At 44.1% G+C, this 21,143-nt stretch overlaps 1 protein-coding gene across 1 annotated transcript in view; it reads right to left on the reverse strand.

The window, feature by feature from the left end:
* The window catches only part of PROCR (protein C receptor), a 5,337-nt gene extending 2,349 nt beyond the window's left edge, over positions 1-2,988 (reverse strand). Inside the window, exons 1-2 of the mRNA XM_032295152.1 lie at positions 2,695-2,988; positions 40-291 (exon numbers count right to left, since the gene is read on the reverse strand). Coding sequence (XP_032151043.1) covers positions 40-291; positions 2,695-2,764 — 322 coding nt within the window. The 5' untranslated portion in view covers positions 2,765-2,988. The remainder of the gene's footprint in view (positions 1-39; positions 292-2,694) is intronic.
* Between the last annotated feature and the right edge of the window lie 18,155 nt (positions 2,989-21,143).

Consider the following 21,143-nt stretch of genomic DNA (forward strand, 5'->3'; position numbering starts at 1 on the left):
CCACCCGCCAGGCCCGGTCCCCGCAGCGCGCCCACTCACAGTCCAAGCTCCGCTCCTGGTGCACCAGGCGCACGAGGCCGTGGAACTGCAACAGGTAGGTCTGCAGGCTGCTCTGCATGCGCGCCCAGCTCTCGGGGTCCTGCAAGGGCTGCAGCTGGAGGATCGTGACGTTGGTGCCTGGGCCTTCCAGCACGTGCGTCAGGTGTCCCCCCAGCGACGCGTTGCCCTGGTACCACACTTGATAGGGATCGCGAAAGTAGGAGATCTGGAGCATGTGGAGACTTTGCAGGCCTGCGGGCAGAGTCAGCGTCAGCCTGGGCCGGCGTGGGAGGGGGCGGCGGGCAGCGGGAGATAATAACCCCCTACTTCGAGGCTGGCCGCCCACCTTCTAGACCCTTCATAAACCATAATGTGCCTTCCCGTCGCTTCTCCCATTTGACGCTCACAGTAACTCTGCCAGGAAGGCAGGACAGGGATTATTATCTCCGTTTTACAGATGAGGAAACTGAGGCCTGCAGTGGAAGAGACACTCCTCTCTGCCTCCTTTTTCACCCTCAGCTCTCCCTCCTCGCATTTCCTGTTGGTTAACAAATCCTGACCTGAATAAAATCCCAATTCCATCTCCTGTTCTCTATCTCCTCTTCCACTGCCCTGGTTCAGGCTTCATCCGTTTTCATCTGGACTGGGGTCGTAACTTTCTACTTCATCTGCCCGATCGCTATTCCGACCTCCACCTGACCGGGATGAGAACCTGTCCTTTTCCTACTTAAAATCTTCCAGTGCTCTACGACCCCCCCCAGCCCTCCCCCCGCCCCGCCCCTTCATTAATCAAAACTAATCAGAGCCACTGCCCATTAAGTGCTTATTATGGCCTGAGCAATGGACTTTACATACGTTATTATCTTGTGCCTTTTCCCAATGGCTTAATGCAAGTAGCTACTATTATTAACCTCAGTCTACATGGGAAACGGAGGCAGGGATAGTATAGCAGAGCCAAGGTTTGCATGTAGGCAGTCAAGTCCAGCACTCTTAGCCACTCTATGACCCTGCCTCCCCACAGGATCAAGTCCAGAGTCTTTAGTTGGGATTCAAGGCTGCTAGAGACCTGGCCCCTGCTGCCTTTTCCGGCCGCTTCCTGCTGCTTATGTATCAGACTAGTTGGGGTTCCTCATGCTGCCTTTGGCTGACACATGAATAGCATGTTAGGGTTCCTCTGCCTCCCTTTTTCTGCCTGCCAAAGTGTATTCATGATTTAAGACCCAGCTCAGAGACTGGATGCAGTGGCTCACACCTGTAATGCCAGCACTTTGGGAGGCCAAGGCAGGTGGATCACTTGAGGTCAGGGATTCAAGACCAGCCTGGCCAACATGACGAAACCCCATCTGTACTAAAAATACAAAAATTAGCCAGGCGCTATGCCCTGTAATACTAGCTACTTCTGGAGGCTGAGGCAGGAGAATCACTTGAACCCGGGAGGTGGAGATTGCAGTTAGCCGAGATCATGCCACTGCATTCCAGCCTTGGTGACAGAGCAAGACTCCATCTCAAAATAAATAAATAAATAAATAAGAAGACCCAGCTCAGTTGCCCTCTCCTTCGAGATACAGTGGGTCTGTTTCAGTGGTCCCAGACCACCATATGTTAGTGTGTATCTCACAAGATTCTACCTGGTTGTCTCCAAACACACACAGGCTACACCGGACTCCTCTAGGCTATGGAAGCATGCCTGGTAATCTCTGCCTCCTACATCCAGAAAAGAGCCTGGCACAGAGTTGATGCCCAGAACACATTTGAATGAGTCCGGGGTTGTAAATCTGTTTGTGTGGGCGGGTCCTGACTGTGTTTGCATTTCAGAAGCTGTGCTCTGTATCTATAGATGTGAATAAGTGTATTTATGGATAACCCTAGACATGGTCCTTAACGACTCTGTGACCCAGTTTCCTCCTCTATAAAATGGAGATAGTAATATTACCCACCTTTCAGGGTCTGTGGGAGTTAAATGGGTCAATACATATATTAACCATAGTGAGCACTATTGAATACTGGTTATTATTTGCTGCCCCTCTTAGGGGGATTGTGAGGGGCGGGAAAGGAGGCCCTTGTGCAATTATAAGGGAGGGTAATAACTCCCTTTTCTGCTTAAACAGGGCCACTTCAGGCAGCCTGGTTGCCCATAAGTTCTCCTATTAGGCACAGCATCTCTTTCTCCCCAGTTCCATCAGTTGTACCCAGTCTTCCATTTTCCCTAGCCTCCCCTCACCTCTCTCTGTCCCAGTCTTCCCCCAGTTCTCCCATCAGTTCTCCCAGAGTCTTCCCATTCCCTCCATTTCTCTTCTCATCTGAATCTCTTCCCGTCTTTCCTAGATGTATCCCTAGCTACCATCACCCTCAGTTCCCCTTTCTGCCCTCTCCCTGAGGCTGATTCTCCTACCCTCTCTGCTGGTTTCTTTCTCATTTTTCCAGTCATTCTGTTTTCCCCAGCCTCCTTCATCTCTCCTTCTTCAGGGGCTTAACTGTACTAACTCACCTTGGCTTTGAGATATGAACCAGTCCCCAGGACTCTGCCTGCCCTGTAAAGAGATCTAGCTAGTTGCAGACACAGGCACTGTGAGATAAGCTCTCCTCTGGTCTTGCCATGTATTCAGATGGATTCTCCAGAACCATCCCGAGGCAGGAGATGTGCCCCCGACTCACCATCTGAGGCTTCTTGGCTACAAAAGGCCCCGCCAGACAGCAGCAGTATCGGCAGCAATGTTGTCAACATCCTAAGGTTAAGGCTCTGGACCTGGGTTCCTGGCTCTGGCAGGCTGGGGGCTCCGTTGGCGGCAGCCTAGGGAAAAGAGAAGTGAGGACTGTCTGGGAGGGGTGGAGGCTGGGCAGAGGAGGATGGAAGGATGCCAGGAGATGGGAGGAGGAAGAGGGTGTCGCGTTTATAAAGTGTTATTCCTACTCTGTCTCATTTCCTACTAGGGGGCCGGCCTCCCTCCTGCCCGCCCTCTGCCCCACCCTTCATTGCGCCCTCCTGCCCAGACCTGCCTTTTCCCTTCTCTCTGGGCTGCTTCCAAGGAACCAGAAACAGCGAACGGAAAAGGGGGAGAAGGGCTTGGTGAGAGGTCCTGCCCACTCTGACTCAGGGGGTGGGGCATTTACTTTTAACTTACAGCACACTGCTGGGTATAGGATCAGCAGGTTACCGATGGGGAAATTGAGGTCCAGAGAGGTGCAGGGACTTGCCCAAAGTTTATACATCATGATGGTGACAGGTCCAGGATTAGAATTTAATTTTCCAGTATAATGGCTACATTTTACCAGAATTTTAAGTAAATAGCAATTACACAATCAGGGATCTTGCTCTCAGAAATAGTCATAAAATGAGTATAAAGCAGCTCGCTCACTGCAGCATTTTTTTAAAAAAACAGGAGAAAATTATGAGCAATCTGTATAAATCTCAGAAGATGACTGGGTACATAAAGCAATATTTCTGAAACTGAGGTCATAATTTCTTAGTGGACACTGAAAACAATTTAGGAGATCATGGTTAGCATTTTTAAAAAATGAAATAGAGCAGAATACAAAATTTCAGTGCATCACCCTTAGTAAGAGAAAGTGTTATTTCGTGAAACATTTGCCCCGTTGTGTATCTGTGCTTTGGTTTTGTGTGCGTGTATGTTTCTATGATGAGTTTTGGATAGCAGTGTAGAATGTGTTTCTTACTCTAGGAAGCAAGTAGAAAAGTTTTAAAGTCACACCCCTAAGCTATGTTAATCTATCCTGTGAATACTATGTAATAGTTAAAAAAAAATACACCCGCATTTTGGGAGGCTGAGGCAGGCAGATCACCTGAGATCAGGAGTTCAAGACCAGCCTGACCAACATGAAGAAACCCCGTCTCTCCTAAAAATACAGAATTAGCCAGGCATGGTGGCACATGCCTGTAATCCCAGCTACTCAGGAGGCTGTGGCAGGAGGATCGCTTGAACCCAGGAGGTGCAGGTTGCCTCTGATCATGAGATGGTGCCATTGCACCCCAGCCTGGGCAACAACAGTGAAACTTTGTTTCGAAAAAAATAAAAATACACCTCCCCTGCCCAACCTCCATTTTATTTTCATCATATTACTTAGTACTACATGAAATTCTATTCTTTATTTACATGTTTATTGTTTGAATGTTTTACCAGAATGTAATCTCTAAGAGGAAAGACGGTGTCTATCTTGTTCAGTACTCTCCCTGGAAGAGCACACATCACATAATAAATATCAGCAAAGTGAAAGACTGAATGAGATAGTTATCATGTACATACATGTCCAAGAGTAAGTTGCAGAATACTATGTACAGTTTAGAACTATTTGTGTGTCAACCACACACAAAACCACTAAACAACCTGTTTGTTCACAGGAATAAATGAATTTGGAAGGAGGTACACTGGACATAAACAGTAGTTTATCTCCAGGGAGGGGTCTGGGATTAAGAGCATGGGTGTGTATGTGTGTGTTTTGTGTATGTGCAGGGTGGAGGGTAGTGAGCAAACTTGTGAAAGGCTTTATCACTCTAGTTTGTGAAGAATTTCATCACTATGTATTGTTTGAAATTTTCATATCTAGAATATGATCCTAGGCTGGGCGTGGTGGCTCATGCCTATAATCCCAGCACTTTGGGAGGCCGAGGAGGGTGGATCACCTGAGGTCATGAGTTCGAGACCAGCCTGGCCAACATGGTAAAACCCCGCCTCTAAAAAAATGCAAAAAATTAGCCAGACGTGATGTTGTGTGCCTGTGATCTCAGCTACTCGGGAGGGTAAGGCAGGAGAACCGCTTGAGCCCGGGAGGCAGAGGCTGCAGTGAGCCGAGGTCATGTCATTGCACTTCAGCCTGGGCAACAAAAGTGAAACTCCATCTCAATAAATAAATTAATTAAATAATAAAATAATAGGCCGGGCATGGTGGCTCACGCCTGTAATCCAAGCACTTTGTAGGCCAAGGCGGGCGGATCACCTGAGGTCGGGAGTTCAAGACCAGTCTGACCAACATGGTGAAACCCTGTCTTTAAAAAATAATAATAATAATAATAAAATATATATATTTTTTGAGATGAAGTCTCACTCTGTTGCTAGGCTGGAGTGCAGTGGCGTCATCTTGGCTCATTGCAACCTCCACCTCCCGGTTTAAGGGATTCTTCTGCCTCAGCCTCCTGAGTAGCTGGGATTATAGACACGTGCTACCACGCCCAGCTAACTTTTGTATTTTTAGTAGAGACAAGGGTTCACCATGTTGGTCAGGATGGTCTCGATCTCTTGACCTGGTGATCCACCTGCCTTGGTCTCTCAAAGTGCTGGGATAACAGGTGTGAGCCACCATGCCCGGCCAAAATTTTTTAATTAAAAAATGTCACTTCTGATATGGGGTCTTGCTCTGTCGCCCAAGCTGTAGTGCAGTAATGTAGTGCAGCCTTGACCTCCCGGGCTCAAGTGATTCTCCCACCTCAACCACCTGCGTAGCTGAGACTACAGGTACATGCCACTGTGCCACCACACACAGCTAATTTTTTTTAATTTTAACTAGAGATGGGGTCTCACTATGTTGCCCAGGCTGGTCTTGAACTCCTGACGTCAAGCAATTCTCTGGCCTTGGCTTCCCAAAGTGCTGGGATTATAGGAAGGAACCACTGCACCTGACCAAAATTAACTTGGTGTGTGTATCTGTGTAGTTGTATATACACAGGGAAAATGTCTGGAAGAGTACTGTCAATGGAGATTACCTCTGAAATATGGGATTGGGTAAAGGGCTGAGGGGGGTTTAACTTTTTATTTTATGTACTTCTCCCTGGAAAGTTGACATCATAGTGAAATCTGGGACAAACTCTGGACATAAAACAGGCACCCATTCTCTGAACTGAATATATGCAAGAGCTTCCATGCTCACCTCTCAGGTGTCGCAAACTGGCTAAGAAATAGCATCAAAGTCTTCTCTTTTTGCAGCTTACCAAAATGGTCTTGTTGGAACAAGAATGGAAACCTTGTTTTCCTGCACTGGGCCTCAGGAAAAGTAGAATAACTTAAATCACTACCAATTTATATTGTCTTGTCTTTTATTAAAAATTATGAAAAAAAAAATTTTTTTTGAGACAGAAGCTAGGTCTGTTGCCCAGGCTGTAGAGCAGTGGCGTGATCTTGGCGCACTCCCGGGTTCAAGCAATTCTCCTGCCTCAGCCTCCCAAGTAGATGGGATCATAGGCACCTGCCACTACCCCTGGCTCATTTTTGTATTTTTAGTAGAGATGAGGTTTCACCACATTGGCCAGGCTGGTCTCGAACTCCTAACCTTAGATGATCCACCCACCTCGGCCTCCCAAAGTGCTGGGATTACAAGCTGAGCCACCACATGTAGCCTGAAATATTTCATTTTTGAAGAGTTATTTCATGCTTAAAGGATTACATTTCAAACATACCTATCCCCACCACCCAGCATAAAAAATAAAATATTACTAATATAGTTGATGCCCCCTATGTACTCTTCCCCAGTTGCATCTCTCTCCCCCGCCACAGCCCCTGAAGTGACCACTTCAAATAAAAATTAAGATTTGAGAGTTTTCATTTCCTTATGTATCTATATACTTACACTACTTATTTATATATCCTTAAACAATAGCTAGTGGTATTTCACATATTTTGAGCTTTATATAAATGGTATTAAAATGTGTGTATTCTTCTGTACCTTTTGCTTTTTTCACTTAATATATTAATAAGATTTATTCATGTGGCTATGTGTAGACCATTCATTTTCACTGCTTTAAAACATTCCAACTGGGAAGGTGTAATCCCAGCACTTTGGGAGGCCAAGGTGGGTGGATCACTTGAGTCCAGGAGTTCAAGGCAAGCCTGGGCAACATAGTGAGACCCCATCTCTACACAAATAAAATAAAATTAGCTGGGCATGGCGGGGTGTGCCTGTGTTCCCAGCTACTCAGGAGGCTGAGAGGTAGGAGGATCGCTTAGCCCAGGAGGATGAGACTGCAGTGAGCTGTGATCATGCCACCGCACTTCAGCCTGGGCAACAGAGCAAGACCCTGTCAAAAAAAATCCATTTTAGGAATAGATCTTTATTTATGTATTCATTCTCTTGTTGCTGAACATTTAAGTTTTTTCCAGCTTTTCACTATTACAAACAGTGCTGGTATGAACATTCTCATATGCAAGTCCTTGTGCGTATGTGGGAGTTTTCGTAGGTGCAAACTGAGAGTGGAATTTCTGAGTAATAAGGTATATGCATCTTCAATTTTACTAGATACTGCCAAACTGTTTTACAAAAAGGTTGTGCCAATTTACATTCCCGGCAGTGTATGAGAATTCCCTCACTTCACATCCGTGCCAGCCCTTGGCATTATCAGATGGTTGGGTGTAAAATGGCATTTCTTTTTGGTTTTGTTTTGCGTTTATCTGATTCTTAGTGAGGTTGTGCATATTTTTGCTTTGCCTTTTTTCTCCGTTGAAGGCTCGAAGGGTGCTTTGGGATGGAGGGTAAGAGAGTTGCTGGGCCCATCCCGCAGACCCTGGATGAGCAACAGATGAAAGGAGTACTCAGACACATGTATGCAGTGTAAAAGCAGCGAGGAGGCCGCCCAGCACTAGTGGTGAAGAAGAGAGAGCCACAGCCTAGAACAGCTGGACCTGCTTGCTTTTATTCAGTACAGCCTGGAGCAAACGAAATCTTCAGGTAATTAACATTATTGTTCCCCAAGGGTGGTTTCTGGACAACGTGAGTAAACAAACCAATTTAAGATGAATTCCCCTACACTGTGTTGTATCGACTCCTGGCCCTCTGCCTCAAGGTGAGAGAACAGCTGCCTTCAGCTTATTCTCCCCCGAAGCTATGCAGAGCCTTCTGACTTTTCAGAAGGCCTGCCCCTTTCCCCATAGTTTCTCCCACCACTGTGAGCGATCTCCTACAGAGAGTGTATGACTGAACCAATTTGGAATTGAATGCTGTGAGCCTTTGATCTAAGTGGGTAGGGTCTGGGTCCACTTTCACCAACATTACTTTACACAGAGCTCATTACATGGAGGCTTTGCTTTTCTTTTTTTGTTTTTGAGACGGAGTCTCACTCTGTTGCTCAGGCTGGAGTGCAATGGTGTGATCTCTGCTCACTGCAACCTCTGCCTCCCGAATTGAAGCGATTCTCCTGCCTCAGCCTCCCAAGTAGCTGGGATTACAGGCACGTGCCACCACACCTGGCTAATTATTGTATTTTTAGTAGAGATGGGGTTTCACCTTGTTGGCCAGGCTGGTCTTGAACTCCTGACCTCAAGTGATCCACCCGCCTTGGCTTCCCAAAGTGCTGTGATTACAGGCATGAGCCACCATGCCCGGCCACATCCAGGCCTGCCTTTCTTTTCTTTTCTTTCCTTTTCTTTTCTTTTCTCTTCTCTTCTCTTTTCTTCTTTCTTTCTTTCTCTTTCTTTCTTTTCTTTTCTTTTTCTTTTTCTTTCCTTTCTTTCTTTCTTTCTTTTTTTTTTTTTGAGACAGAGTCTCACTCTCACCCAGGCTGAAGTGCAGTGGCAGGATCTTGATTCACTGCAACCTCCGCCTCCTGGGTTCAAGTGATTCTCCTGCCTCAGCCTCCCGAGTAGGTGGGACTAACGGTGCTCTCTATGGCTGGCTAATTTTTGTATTTTTAGTAGAGACAGGATTTCATCATATTAGTCAGACTGGTCTTGAACTCCTGACCTTGTAATCCGCCCACACATCGAGGCCTTTCTAATCAGGTTAAGATCCGTCATGAATAGAGATGGCAGCAGCAACAGCTATTTCCCAAACACCCCTCTCATATACCAGAGACCTGAAAATTGAACCGTGAGACAATGATATCATTATAGGTAACACTTACTGTAGGCCAGGAACAGTGTTCAACTCTTTACGTAAATAATCTTACTTTATTCTTATGTTAGCCCTGTGAGGTGGGTTTCATTAGCATCACCATTTTACTAATAAACAGGCTCAGAGAGGTTAAGTGACTTACCTAAGGTCACACAGCAAAAGCTATAATTTGAAACTGTCTCTCTCTGATGGCAAAGTTCGTGAATTTAACTCCCACACACTCTCAAAAATTATTTTGATCTCTCTCCATGAATACATTTTGAACCCATACCCCCAACATGCTTGAATGTTTAATATATATGTTATAAAACATTCTTAAAATGCATACTATGTGCTAGGCCTTTAATCACTTTCTCTGGTGCAGACCAGGCTCATTATTTCCATGTTACAGATTTTAAAAAAATGAAAGCAAGCTGGATGTAGTGGCTCATGCCTGTAAATCAGAGACCAGCATGGGTAACATAGTGAGACCCCATCTCTACAAAAAATTTTTTTAAAAATTAGCCAGACATGCTGGTGCACACCTGTGGTCCCATCTACTCAGGAGGCTGAGGCGGGAGTATTGTTTGGCTCAGGAAGTCAAGAGGTCAAGGCTGCAGTGAGCTATGACTATAGCTCATTAGGTATATGCCTCTGCACCCCAGCCTGGGTGACAAAAAGAGACCCTGTCTCAAAAAAAAAAACTACACCAAACAAAACAGAAAAAACAAAAACTGGTCATGGTGGCTCATGCCTGTAATCCCAGCACTTTGGGAGGCCCAGGAAGAAGGATCCCTTGAGCCCAGGAGTTTGTGACTAACTTTACAACCTACTGAAACCTCCTCTGTACAAAAAAAAAAAAAATTAAAGCCCAGAAAAGTAGTTAAGTAACTTGCCCAAGGTCACACAACTTGGAAGTGCAGAGCAAGGATTTGAACTCAGAAAGTATGGTGCTGGGCATGGTGGTTCATGCCTGTAATCCCAGCACTCTGGGAGGCCAAGGTGGGCAGATCACCTGCGGTTAGGAGTTTGAGACCAGTGTGGCCAACATGGTAAAACCCTGTCTCTACTAAAAATACCAAAATTAGGCGGTCATGGTGGTGTGCACCTATAATTGCAGCTACTCGGGAGGTTGAGGCGGGAGAATCACTTGAACCTGGGAGGCAGAGGTTGTAGTGAGCTGACATCTCACCCTTGTACTCCAGCCTGGGCAACAGAGCAAGACTCCAGAGCAAAAAAAAAAAAAAAAAAGAAAAAAAGAAACGTGGGGCTGGGATCAGGGAAAATAAAAAGAATGTTGGGGGCAGGGAAATTGGGAGGGGGCAACTCAAGCATTTTCCCATTCTAAACCCAGGGATGGGGTGGGGAAGGAAAGAGCCCTGCTGCTGTTGGAACAAGGGCCTGCACTGCCTCTGGCCTGGGTGGCCGCTGTGCAGAAAATCACAGAGCAGAGTGGGCACCAGGCCAGCAGCTCGGATTTGACTGAGACCTAAAGAATGAGGGCCCCGTTGAGCAAAGGGAAGTAAAGGAAGCAAGCGGTAGTGTTTCCCACTCCAGAGAGCACATGCTGGGGGAAGATAAGGGAGACAGGAAGCTGAGCTGGGCCCAGTGCTGGTGCAGCTCAGTGGATGAGAGGGGCCTTGCGAGGGCAGCAGGAGCAGAGATGAGCCAGGGACTGGCCGTGTACCCAGCTGGACTTCAGAGGACCAGCCTTTCCCACCCATGTTGTTAGCTACTGAAGATCAGCAGTTTACGCAACCTGGCCCAATATGGGTAACGAAGGAGTATGGATCCTTCAAAGGCATTTCCCCCTTAGGTTGAGGAATAATAACAATAACATGTACAAAGAACTTACAGTGTGCCAGGCAGAGTTTTAAGTAAGCAAAGTACATGTATTTTATTCTCACTAGTACTCTATGAAAAGTCTGAAGAAAGTCCAGGCCAGGTGCTCATGTCTGTAATCCTAGCACTTTGGGAGGCCAAGCTGGGAGGATTGTTTGAGCCCAGGAGTTTGAGACCAGCCTGGGTAACAAAGCAAAACCCTGTTGAAAGAATGAAAGAGAGAAAGAAGGAAATGAAGGGAGGGAGGGAGGAAGGAAGGAAGGAGGGAAAGAAGGAAGGAAGGAAAAGAAGGAAGGAAGGAAGGAAAGAAGGAAGGAAGAAAAGAGAAAGAAAAGCTGGGCACGGTGGCTCACACCTGTAATCCCAGCACTTTGGGAGGCCAAGGTGGGTGGATCACCTAAGGTTGGGAGTTTGAGACTAGCCTGACCAACATGGAGAAACCCCGTATCTACTAAAAATACAAAAATTAGCCGGGTATGGTGGCACATGCCTGTGATCCCAGCTCAGGAGACTGAGGCAAGAGAATTGCTTGAACCTGGGAGGCGGAGGGTGCAGTGAGCCAAGATCACGCCATTACAATCCAGCCTGGGTGACAAAAGTGAAACTTGAAAGAAAGAGAGAAAGAGAAAGAGAGAGAGAGAGAGAGAGAGAGAGAGAAAGAAAGAGAGAAAGAAAAAGAGAAAGAGAGGAGTGAAGGAAGGGAGGGAGGGAAGGAGGGAGGAAGAAGGAAAGAAAGGAGGGAGGGAGGGAGGGCGGGAGGGGAGGGAGGGAGAAAAAAGAAGGGAGGGAGGGAGGTCTGAAGAAATAGCCATCATTCCCATTTTACAGATGAGGACACAGAAGAACAGAACAGTGAACTGAGCTGCTCAAAGACACCCAGCTGGGAAAAGACAGAGCTGAGACTCAAACCCAGGTGAGTTGGATGCCAAAACATCCATCATTATTAGACCATCTTGTGAGGATAAACAAGATGACGAATTCAAAGCTCCCCAAACACAGTACATGTTCAGTAGGTGGGAGAGATAAGAAAGTTGCTTAGCAGCAGACAGAGCTGACCCTGCCCAGGAGGGATGGAGGGGAGATGTTAAGTATGACTTCTTGAAGAGAAGGCAAAGGAATAGATGTAAGTCTCAATCAGAATTTCCCCCTGTAGCCACCCCGCAACATAGCCCAACTTAGGGAACATGAAAAGAAGCTCCGAACACTCAGGATGCTGCCCCCCAGCAGTTGGAGGGAACCTGGCTCCTGCCTATCTCTCCAGCCTTATCTATCCATGCATTCCAGTTTCAGCCAAATCCATTCATCCTGGTTTCCTGAACACAGAACACACATGTATTACCTTTTCACTTTTTTTTTTGCAGTAAGATAAGGTTAATTTATTATTGAAGAAAGAAAAATATTTTCACTTACATTTAGTGCAGCCTAAGTGAAGTGTTGGCAAAGTCTGCAGTAGTGTACAGTAATGTCCTAGACCATCACATTTGCTCAACACTGACTCACTGACCTGCTCAGAGCAGCACCAAGTCCTTCAAGCTCCATTTATGAAGAACACACTCTACAGGTGTACCTTTTAAAATCGATTATACCATATTTTTACTGTACCTTTTCCATGTTTAGATTCCTTTTATTATTATTATTATTATACTTTAAGGTTTGGGGTACATATGCAGAATGTGCAGGTTTGCTACATAGGTATACATGTGCCATGGTGGTTTGCTGCACTCATCAACTCGTCATCTACGTTAGGTATTTCTCCTAATGCTATCCCTCCCATAACCCCCCACCCCACAACAGGCCCCAGTATATGATATTCCCCTCCCTGGGTCCATGTTTTCTCATGGTTCAACTCCCACTTATGAGTGAGAACATGCAGTGTTTGGTTTTCTGTTCTTGTGTCAGTTTGCTGAGAATGATGGTTTCCAGCTTCATCCGTGTCCCTGCAAAAGACATGAACTCACCCTTTTATATGGCTGCATAGTATTCCACAGTACATATGAGCCACATTTTCTTTATTCAGTCTATCATTGATGGGCATTTGAGTTGGTTCCAAGTCTTTGCTATTGTGAACAGTGCCACAGTAAACATACATATGCATGTGTCTTTATAGTCGAATGGTTTATAATCCTTTGGGTATATACTCAGTAATGGGATTGCAGGCTTAAATGGTATTTCTGGTTCTAGATCCTTGAGGAATCACCACACTGTCTTCCACAATGGTTGAACTCATTTACACTCTCACCAACAGTGTAAAAGCATTCCTATTTCTCCACATCCTCTTCCGCATCTGTTGTTTCCTGACTTTTTAATGATCAGCAGTCTAACTGGCGTGAGATGGTATCTCATTGTGGTTTTGATTTGCATTTCTCTAATGACCAGTGAGGATGAGCTTTCTTTCATATGTTTGTTGGCTGCATAAATGTCTTCTTTTGAGAAGTGTCTGTTCATATTCTTCACCCACTTTTTGATGGGGTTGTTTTTTTTTTCTTGTAAATTTGTTTAAGTTCTTTGTAGATTCTGGATATTAGCCCTTTGTCAGATAGATAGATTTGCAAAAATTTTCTCCCATTCTGTAGGTTGCCTGTTCACTCTGATGATAGTTTCTTTTGCTGTGCAGAACCTCTTTAGTTTAATTAGATCCCAGTCGTCAATTTTGGTTTTTGTTGCCATTTCTTTGGGTGTTTTAGTCATGAAGTCTTTGCCCTTCCCTATGTCCTGAATGGTATTGCCTAGGTTTTCTTCTAGGGTTTTTATGTTTTTTTAGGTCTTATGTTTAACTCTTGAATCCATCTTGAGTTAATTTTTCTATAAGGTGTAAGGAAGAGGTACAATTTCAGTTTTCTGCATATGGCTAGCCAGTTTTCTCAACACCATTTATTAAATAGGGAATCCTTTTCCCATTGCTTGTTTTTGTCAGGTTTGTCAAAGATCATATGGTTGTAGATGTGTGGTGTTATTTCTGAGGCCTCTGTTCTGTTCCATTGGTCTATATATATCTGTTTTGGTACCAGTACCATGCTGTTTTGTTTACTGTAGCCTTGTAGTATAGTTTGAAGTCAGGTAGCATGATGCCTCCAGCTTTGTTCTTTTTGCTTAGAATTGTCTTGGCTATGCAGCTCTTTTTTGTTTCCATATGAAATTTAAAGTAGTTTTTTCCAATTCTGTGAAGAAAGTCAATAGTAGCTTGATGGGGATAGCATTGAATCTATAAATTACTTTGGGCAATATGGCCATTTTCAAATATTGATTCTTCCTATCCATGAGCATGGAATGTTTTCCCCCTTATTTGTGTCCTCTCTTATTTCCTTGAGCAGTGGTTTGTAGTTCTCCTTGAAGAGGTCCTTCACAGCCCTTGTAAGTTGTATTCCTAGGTATTTTATTCTCTTTGTAGCAATTGTGAATGGGACTTCACTCATGATTTGGCTCTCAAATCATGTTATTGGTATACAGGAATGCTTGTGATTTTTGCACATTGATTTTGTATCCAGTGACTTTCCTGAAGTTGCTTATCAGCTTAAGAAGATTTTGGGCTGAGACGATGGGATTTTCTGAATGTACAATTGTGTCATCTGCAAACAGATGCAATTTGACTTCCTCTTTTCCTGTTTGAATACCCTTTATTTCTTCCTTTTGCCTGGTTGCCCTGGCCAGAACTTTCAATACTATGTTGAATAGGAGTGGTGAGAGAGGACATCCTCGTCTTGTGCCGGTTTTCAAGGGGAGTTCTTTCAGTTTCTGCGCATTCAGTATGATATTGGCTGTGGGTTTGTCATAAATAGCTCTTATTATTTTGAGATACGTTCCATCAATACCTAGTTTATTGAGAGTTTTTAGCATGAAGGGATGTTGAATTTTGTTGAAGGCCTTTTCTGCATGTATTGAGATAATCATGTGGTTTTTGTCTTTGGTTCAATTTGTGTGATGGATTATGTTTATTGATTTGCACATGTTGAGCCAGTCTTGCATCCCAGGGATGAAGCATCTTGATCGTGGTGGATAAGCTTTTTGATGTGCTGCTGGATGTGGTTTGCCAGTATTTTATTGAGGATTTTTGCATTAAAGTTCATCAGGGATACTGGCCTGAAATTTTCTTTTTTTGTTGTGTCTCTGCCAGGTTTTGGTGTCAGGATGACATTGGTCTCATAAAATGTTAGGGAGGATTACCTCTTTTTCTATTGTTTGGAATAATTTCAGAAGGAATGGTACCAGCTCCTCTTTGTACCTCTGGTAGAATTCGGCTGTGAATCTGTCTGGTCCTGGACTTTTTTTGGTTGGTAGGCTATTAATGACTGCCTCAATTTCAGAACTTGTTATTGGTCTATTCAGGGATTAGACTTCTTCCTGGTTTAGGCTTGGGAGGGTGTATGTGTCCAGGAATTTATCCATTTCTTCTAGATTTTCTAGGTTATTTGCATAAAGGTATTTATAGTATTCTCTGACAGTAGTTTGTACTTCTGTGGGATCAGTGGTGATATCCCCTTTATCATTTTTTTATTTGATTCTTCTGTCTTTTCTTCTTTATTAGTCTGGCTAGTGGTCTATCTATTTTGTTGATCTTTTCAAAAAACCAGCTCCTGGATTCATTGATTTTTTTGAAGGGTTTTCATGTCTCTATCTCCTTCAGTTCTGTTTAGTTCTGATCTTAGTTATTTCTTGTCTTCTGCTAGCTTTTGAATTTGTTTGCTCTTGCTTTCTCTAGTTCTTTTAATTGTGATGTTAGGGTGTCAATTTTAGATCTTTCCTGCTTTCTCTTGTGGGCATCTAGTGCTATAAATTCCCCCCTAGACATTGCTTTAAATGTGTCCCAGAGATTCTGGTACGTTGTATCTTTGTTCTTTTCAAAGAACATCTTTATTTCTGCGTTAATTTTGTTATTTACCCAGTAGTCATTTAGGAGCAGGTTGTTCAGTTTCCACGTAGTTGTGCGGTTTTAAGTGAGTTTCTTAATCCTGAGTTCTAATTTGATTGCACTATGGTCTGAGAGGCTGTTTGTTATGATTTCCTTTCTTTTGCATTTGCTGAGGAGTGTTTTACTTCCAATTATGTGGTCAATTTTAGAATAAGTGCGATGTGGTGCTGAGAAGAACGTATATTCTATTGATTTGGGGTGGAGAGTTCTGTAGATTTCTATTAGGTCTGCTTGTTCCAGAGCTAAGTTCAAGTCCTGAATATTGTTGTTAATTTTTCTGTCTCACTGATCTGTCTAATATTAAAGTCTCCCACTATTATTGTGTGGGAGTCTAAGTTTCTTTACAGGTCTCTAAGAACTTGCTTTATGAATCTGGGTACATATATATTTAGGATAGTTAGCTCTTCTTGTTGCATTGATCCCTTTACCATTATGTAATGACCTTCTTTGTCTCTTTTGATCTTTGTTGGTTTAAAGTTTGTTTTATCAGAGACTGGGATTGCAACCCCTGCTTTTTTTTTTTTTTCTTTCCATTTGCTTGGTAAATATTCCCCCATCCCTTTATTTTGAGCCTGTATGTGTCTTTGCATGTGATATGGGTCTCCTGAATACAACACACTGATGGGTCTTGACTCTTTATCAAATTTGCCAGTCTGTGTCTTTTAATTGGGGCATTTAGCCCATTTACATTTAAGGTTAATATTGTTTTGTGTGAATTTGATCTTGTCATTATGATGCTAGCTGGTTATTTTGATGGTTAGTTGATGGGGTTTCTTCATAGTGATGGTGTTTTCAATTTGGTATGTTTTTTGCAGTGGCTGGTACTGATTATTCCTTTCCATGTTTAATGCTTCCTTCAAGAGCTCTTGTAAGGCAGGCCTGGTGATGACAAAATCTCTCGGCATTTGCTTGTCTGTAAAGAATTTTATTTCTGCTTTGCTTATGAAGCTTAGTTTTGCTGGATATGAAATTCTGGATTGAAAATTCTTTCCTTTAAGAATGTTGAATATTGGCCCCCACTCTCTTCTGGCTTTTAGGGTTTCCGCCAGAGATCTGCTGTTAGTCTAATGGGCTTCCCTTTGTGGATAACTCAATCTTTCTCCCTGGCTGCCCTTAACATTTTTTCCTTCAGTTCAACATTGGTAAATCTGACGATTATGTATTTTGGGGTTGCTCTTCTCGAGGAGTATCTTTGTGGTGTTCTCTGTATTTCCTGAATTTGAATGATGGCCTGTCTTGCTAGGTTGGGGAATTCTCCTGGATAATGTCCTGAAGAGTGTTTTCCACCTTGGTTCCATTCTCTCTGTCACTTTCAGGTACATCAGTCAAATGTGGGTTTGGTCTTTTCACATAGTCCCATATTTCTTGGAGGCTTTGTTCATTTCTTTTCATTCTTTTTTCTCTAATCTTGTCTTCTCACTTTATTTCATTAAGTTGATCTTCAATCTCTGATATCCTTTCTGCTGCTTGATATTTGGATATTGATACTTGTGTATGCTTCATGAAGTTCTCATGCTGTGTTTTCAGCTCCATCAGGTCATTTATGTTCTTCTCTAAACTGGTTATTCTAGTCAGCAATTCATCTAACCTTTTTTAAGGTTCTTAGCTTCCTTGAATTGGGTCACAATATAATACTTTAGCTCGGAGGAGTGATTACCCACCTTCTGAAACCTACTCATCAAACTCATTAGAATTTTCAGCCTTTTTGTAGTGGTTTCTCCCCATCTTCATGGATTTATCTAGTGTTGGTCTTTGACGTTTGTGACCTTCGGATGGGTGTCTCTGAGTGGATGTCCTTTTTGTTGATGTTGATGCTATTCCTTTCTGTTTGTTAGTTTTCCTTCTAACAGTCAGGACCCTCTGCTCCAGGTCTGCTGGAGTTTGTTGGAGGTCTACTCCAGACCCTGTGTGCCTGGGTATTACCAGAGGAGGCTGCAGAACAGCAAATATAGCTGCCTGATCCTTTCTCTGGAAGCTTTGTCCCAGAGAGGCACCCACCAGATGCCAGCCAGACCTCTCCTGTATGAGTGTCTGTCAGCCCCTATTGGGAGGTGTCTCCCTGTCAGGATACACAAGTTTCAGGGATCCACTTGAGGAGGCAGTCTGACTCTCATCAGATGCCATGCTGGGAGATCCACTGCTCTCTTCAGAGCTGTCAGGGAGGGATGTTTAAGTCTGCTGAAGTTGTGCCCACAGCCGCCCCTTCTCCCAGGTGCTCTGTCCCAGGGAGATGGAGGTTTATCTATAAGTCAGTCCCTGACTGGGGCTGCTGCCTTTTTTTCAGAGATGCCCTGCTCAGAGAGGACGAATGTAGAGAGGCATTCTGGCCACAGTGGCCTTGCTGAGCTGTGGTGGGCTCCGCCCAGTTTGAACTTCCCTGCGGCTTTGTTTACGCTGTGAGGGTAAAACTACCTACTCAAGCCTCAGCAATGGCAGACGCCCCTCCCCCACCAAGCACGAGTGTCCCAGGTTGACCTCAGACTTGCTGGGGTCCATGGTGGTAGGACCTGCCAAGGCAGACCACTTGGTTCCCTGGTTTCAGCTCCCTTCCCAGGGCAGTGAATGGTTCTGTCTCGCTAACATTCCAGGCACCATTGAGTATGAAAAAAAAACTCCTGCAGCTAGCTCGGTGTCTGCCCAGATGGCTGCCCTGTTTTGTGCTTGAAACCAGGGCCCCCAGGGCCCTGGTGGTGTAGACACCAGAAGAAATCTCCTGGTCTGCGGATTGCAAAGACCCATGGGAAAAGCACAGTATCTTGGCCAGAGTGCCCTTTTCCTCAGGGCATGGTCCCCGACCCCTTGCACTTCCCAGGGAAGCGATGCCCCACCCTGCTTCGGCTCACCCTCCATGGGCTGCACCCACTGCCCAACCAGTCCCAGTGAGATGAACCGGGTACCTCAGTTGGAAATGCAGAAATCACCCACCTTCTGGGTCAGTCTCACTGGTAGCTGCAGACCGGAACTGTTCCTATTCAGCCATCTTGCCAGCAAATCCTAGATTTCTTAATATACACAAATACCTCCCTTGTGTTACTATTGCCTATGGTATTCAGTATAGAAACATGTTCTACAGGTTTGTAGCCTAGGAGCAATAGGCTATACCAAGGAGCCTAGGTGTGTAGTAGGCTATGCCACCTAGATTTGTGTCCACTTTTTTCTTTTTAACTGATTTTTGTAGAGATGAGGTCTTGCCGTGCTGCCCAGGCTGGTCTCAAACTTCTGGACTCAAGTGATCCTCCCACCTCTGCCTCCCGAAGTGCTGGGATTACAGACATGAGTCGCCATGTCCAGCTCCTTGGCACTTTCTTTCTCGTGTCTTTAGATAAACAAAAGTTCCTAATTTTATGGTGCTTACATTTATCAATCTATTCCTTCACAGTTTGTACTTTTTGTGCCTTATTTAAGGAACCCTTCCCTACCCTCAAGGTCATGGAGATAATCTGTTTATGTTCAAAAGGTTTTTACTTTTGTCTTTCACCTTGAGGTGTATGGTATAAAGCAGAGGTCAAGATTAGTTTCTTTTAAGGGATCTCCACCGTCTCAGAAGCAGTTATCAAAAGTTGGCCTTTCTTTACTGATCTGCAATGACGTCTCTGAGTCACAGAAAATATGTCTGTTCTGTTTCCGTGGCCCAGTTGTCTCACCCGGCACCAATACGCATTAGTATTATTTCATAATGTCTTTACATCTTGTAGATCAAATCTTCCCTCCTTGTTCTCTAAGAATGTCTTGGCTATTTTTGAATATTTGAATGTCTACACCTAAATTTTGGAATAGTTTTCTATCAAGTTGATGAAATTTTGCTTGGTATTGCATTTAGCATGTAAATTTCTGGGGAGAACTGTCATGTTCACAATATTGAATCATGCAGTGCATGATAGGGTGTATTTTTTTTTTCATTTGTTTACATCTCCTTTGCTATCTCTCAGAGTTTTATAATTTTTTCTCTCTGAACATCTGGCCCATCCTTTGTTAAATTTTCCCCTGTAAGCTCTCTCTCTCTCTCTCCACACACACACACACACACAGACACACACACATACACACATACACACAGACACACACACACATCTATCTATCTATCTATCTATCTATCTATCTATCTATCTATCTATCTGTATATATAGAGAGAGAGACAGAGACAGAGTCTCACTCTGTTGCCTAGGCTGGAGTGCAGTGGCACAATCTTGGCTCACTTCAACCTCTGCCTCCCAGGTTCAAACGATTCTTCTGCCTCAGCCTCCAGAGTAGCTGGGGTTACAGACACGTGCCACCACACCAGGCAAATTGTATTTTTAGTAGAGACAGGGTTTCACCATGTTGGCCAGGTTGGTCTTGAACTTCTGGGCCTCAGGTGATCCACCTGCCTTGGCCTCTCAAAGTGCTGGAATTACAGGCATGAGCCACTGCATCCAGCCAAGTTCATCATATTTTTAAAATATTATTGCAAATAACATATATTTTTTAAAATCTCATGGCCTACTTATTTCCAGCATATAGAAGTACTGATGATTTTGTTGCATTAGTTTTGTGTCTAGCAACCTTAATAAACTCCTTTCTTTGTTATAATAATTATTTGTAGACTCTTGGATTTTCTACATGTATAATCATAGCGCCAGTAGATAATGAGTTTCCTCTTTTCTAATTTTTGTAATGTTTATTTGTTTAACTTATTGTGTGGGTATAACCTCTTGTACAATGTTTAACAGAGATAGTAATAGAAGGCCAGGCACAGTGGCTCACGCCTGCAATCCAGCACTTTGAGAGGGCAAGGTGGGTAGATCACTTGAGGCCAGGAGTTTGAAACCAGCCTGGCCAACTTGGTGAAACCCCATCTCTACTAAAAATACAAAAATTAGCCAGGTGTGGTGGTGAATGCCTATAATCTCAGCCACTCAGGAGGCTGAGGCAGTAGAATCTCTTGAACCGAGGAGGTGGAGACTGCAGTGAGCCAAGATCGTGCCACTGCACTCTAGCCTGGGCGAGAGAGCAAGACTCTGTCTCTAGAAAAAAAAAAGAGAGAGAAAGAAAGAAAGAAAAAATGTGAGGGAATATGAGAGTGTATGCTTGTCATTTTCCTGGTTTAAAAAGGAATGCTTTCCAGGCCAGGTGCAGTGGCTCATACCTGTAATCCCAGCACTTTGGGAGGCTGAGGCAGGAGGATTCCTTGAGCCCAGGAGTTTGTCTGGGCTCTGCAAAAAATACAAAAATTAGCCAGGTGTGGTGATGCGTGCCTGTAGTCCCAGCAACTTGGGAGGCTGAGGTGGGAGGATCACTTGACCCCAGGAGTCGGAGGCTGCAGTGACCTGAGACTGCACTCTATCCTGAGTGATAAAGTAAGACCCTGTCTCAAAAAATAAAAAAGCCTAAGGGGCAAGTGAGGATGAGGAAAAAGTTGTTTAAAGTACAGGGTGAAGAAGGTACAAAAGGATGTAATAGGAAAGGAGAAAGAATATAACATACTTGAGAAATCAGTAATACTTAAGTATGGCCAAATAGGAGTAGATGATAGGAAGGAGGAAGTGATATGAGGAGGTAAGCAGGA

The sequence above is a fragment of the Sapajus apella genome, unplaced genomic scaffold (assembly GCF_009761245.1).
Source record: "Sapajus apella isolate SASKATOON/1434 unplaced genomic scaffold, GSC_monkey_1.0 scaffold33, whole genome shotgun sequence".
Taxonomy (NCBI): Eukaryota; Metazoa; Chordata; class Mammalia; order Primates; family Cebidae; genus Sapajus; species Sapajus apella.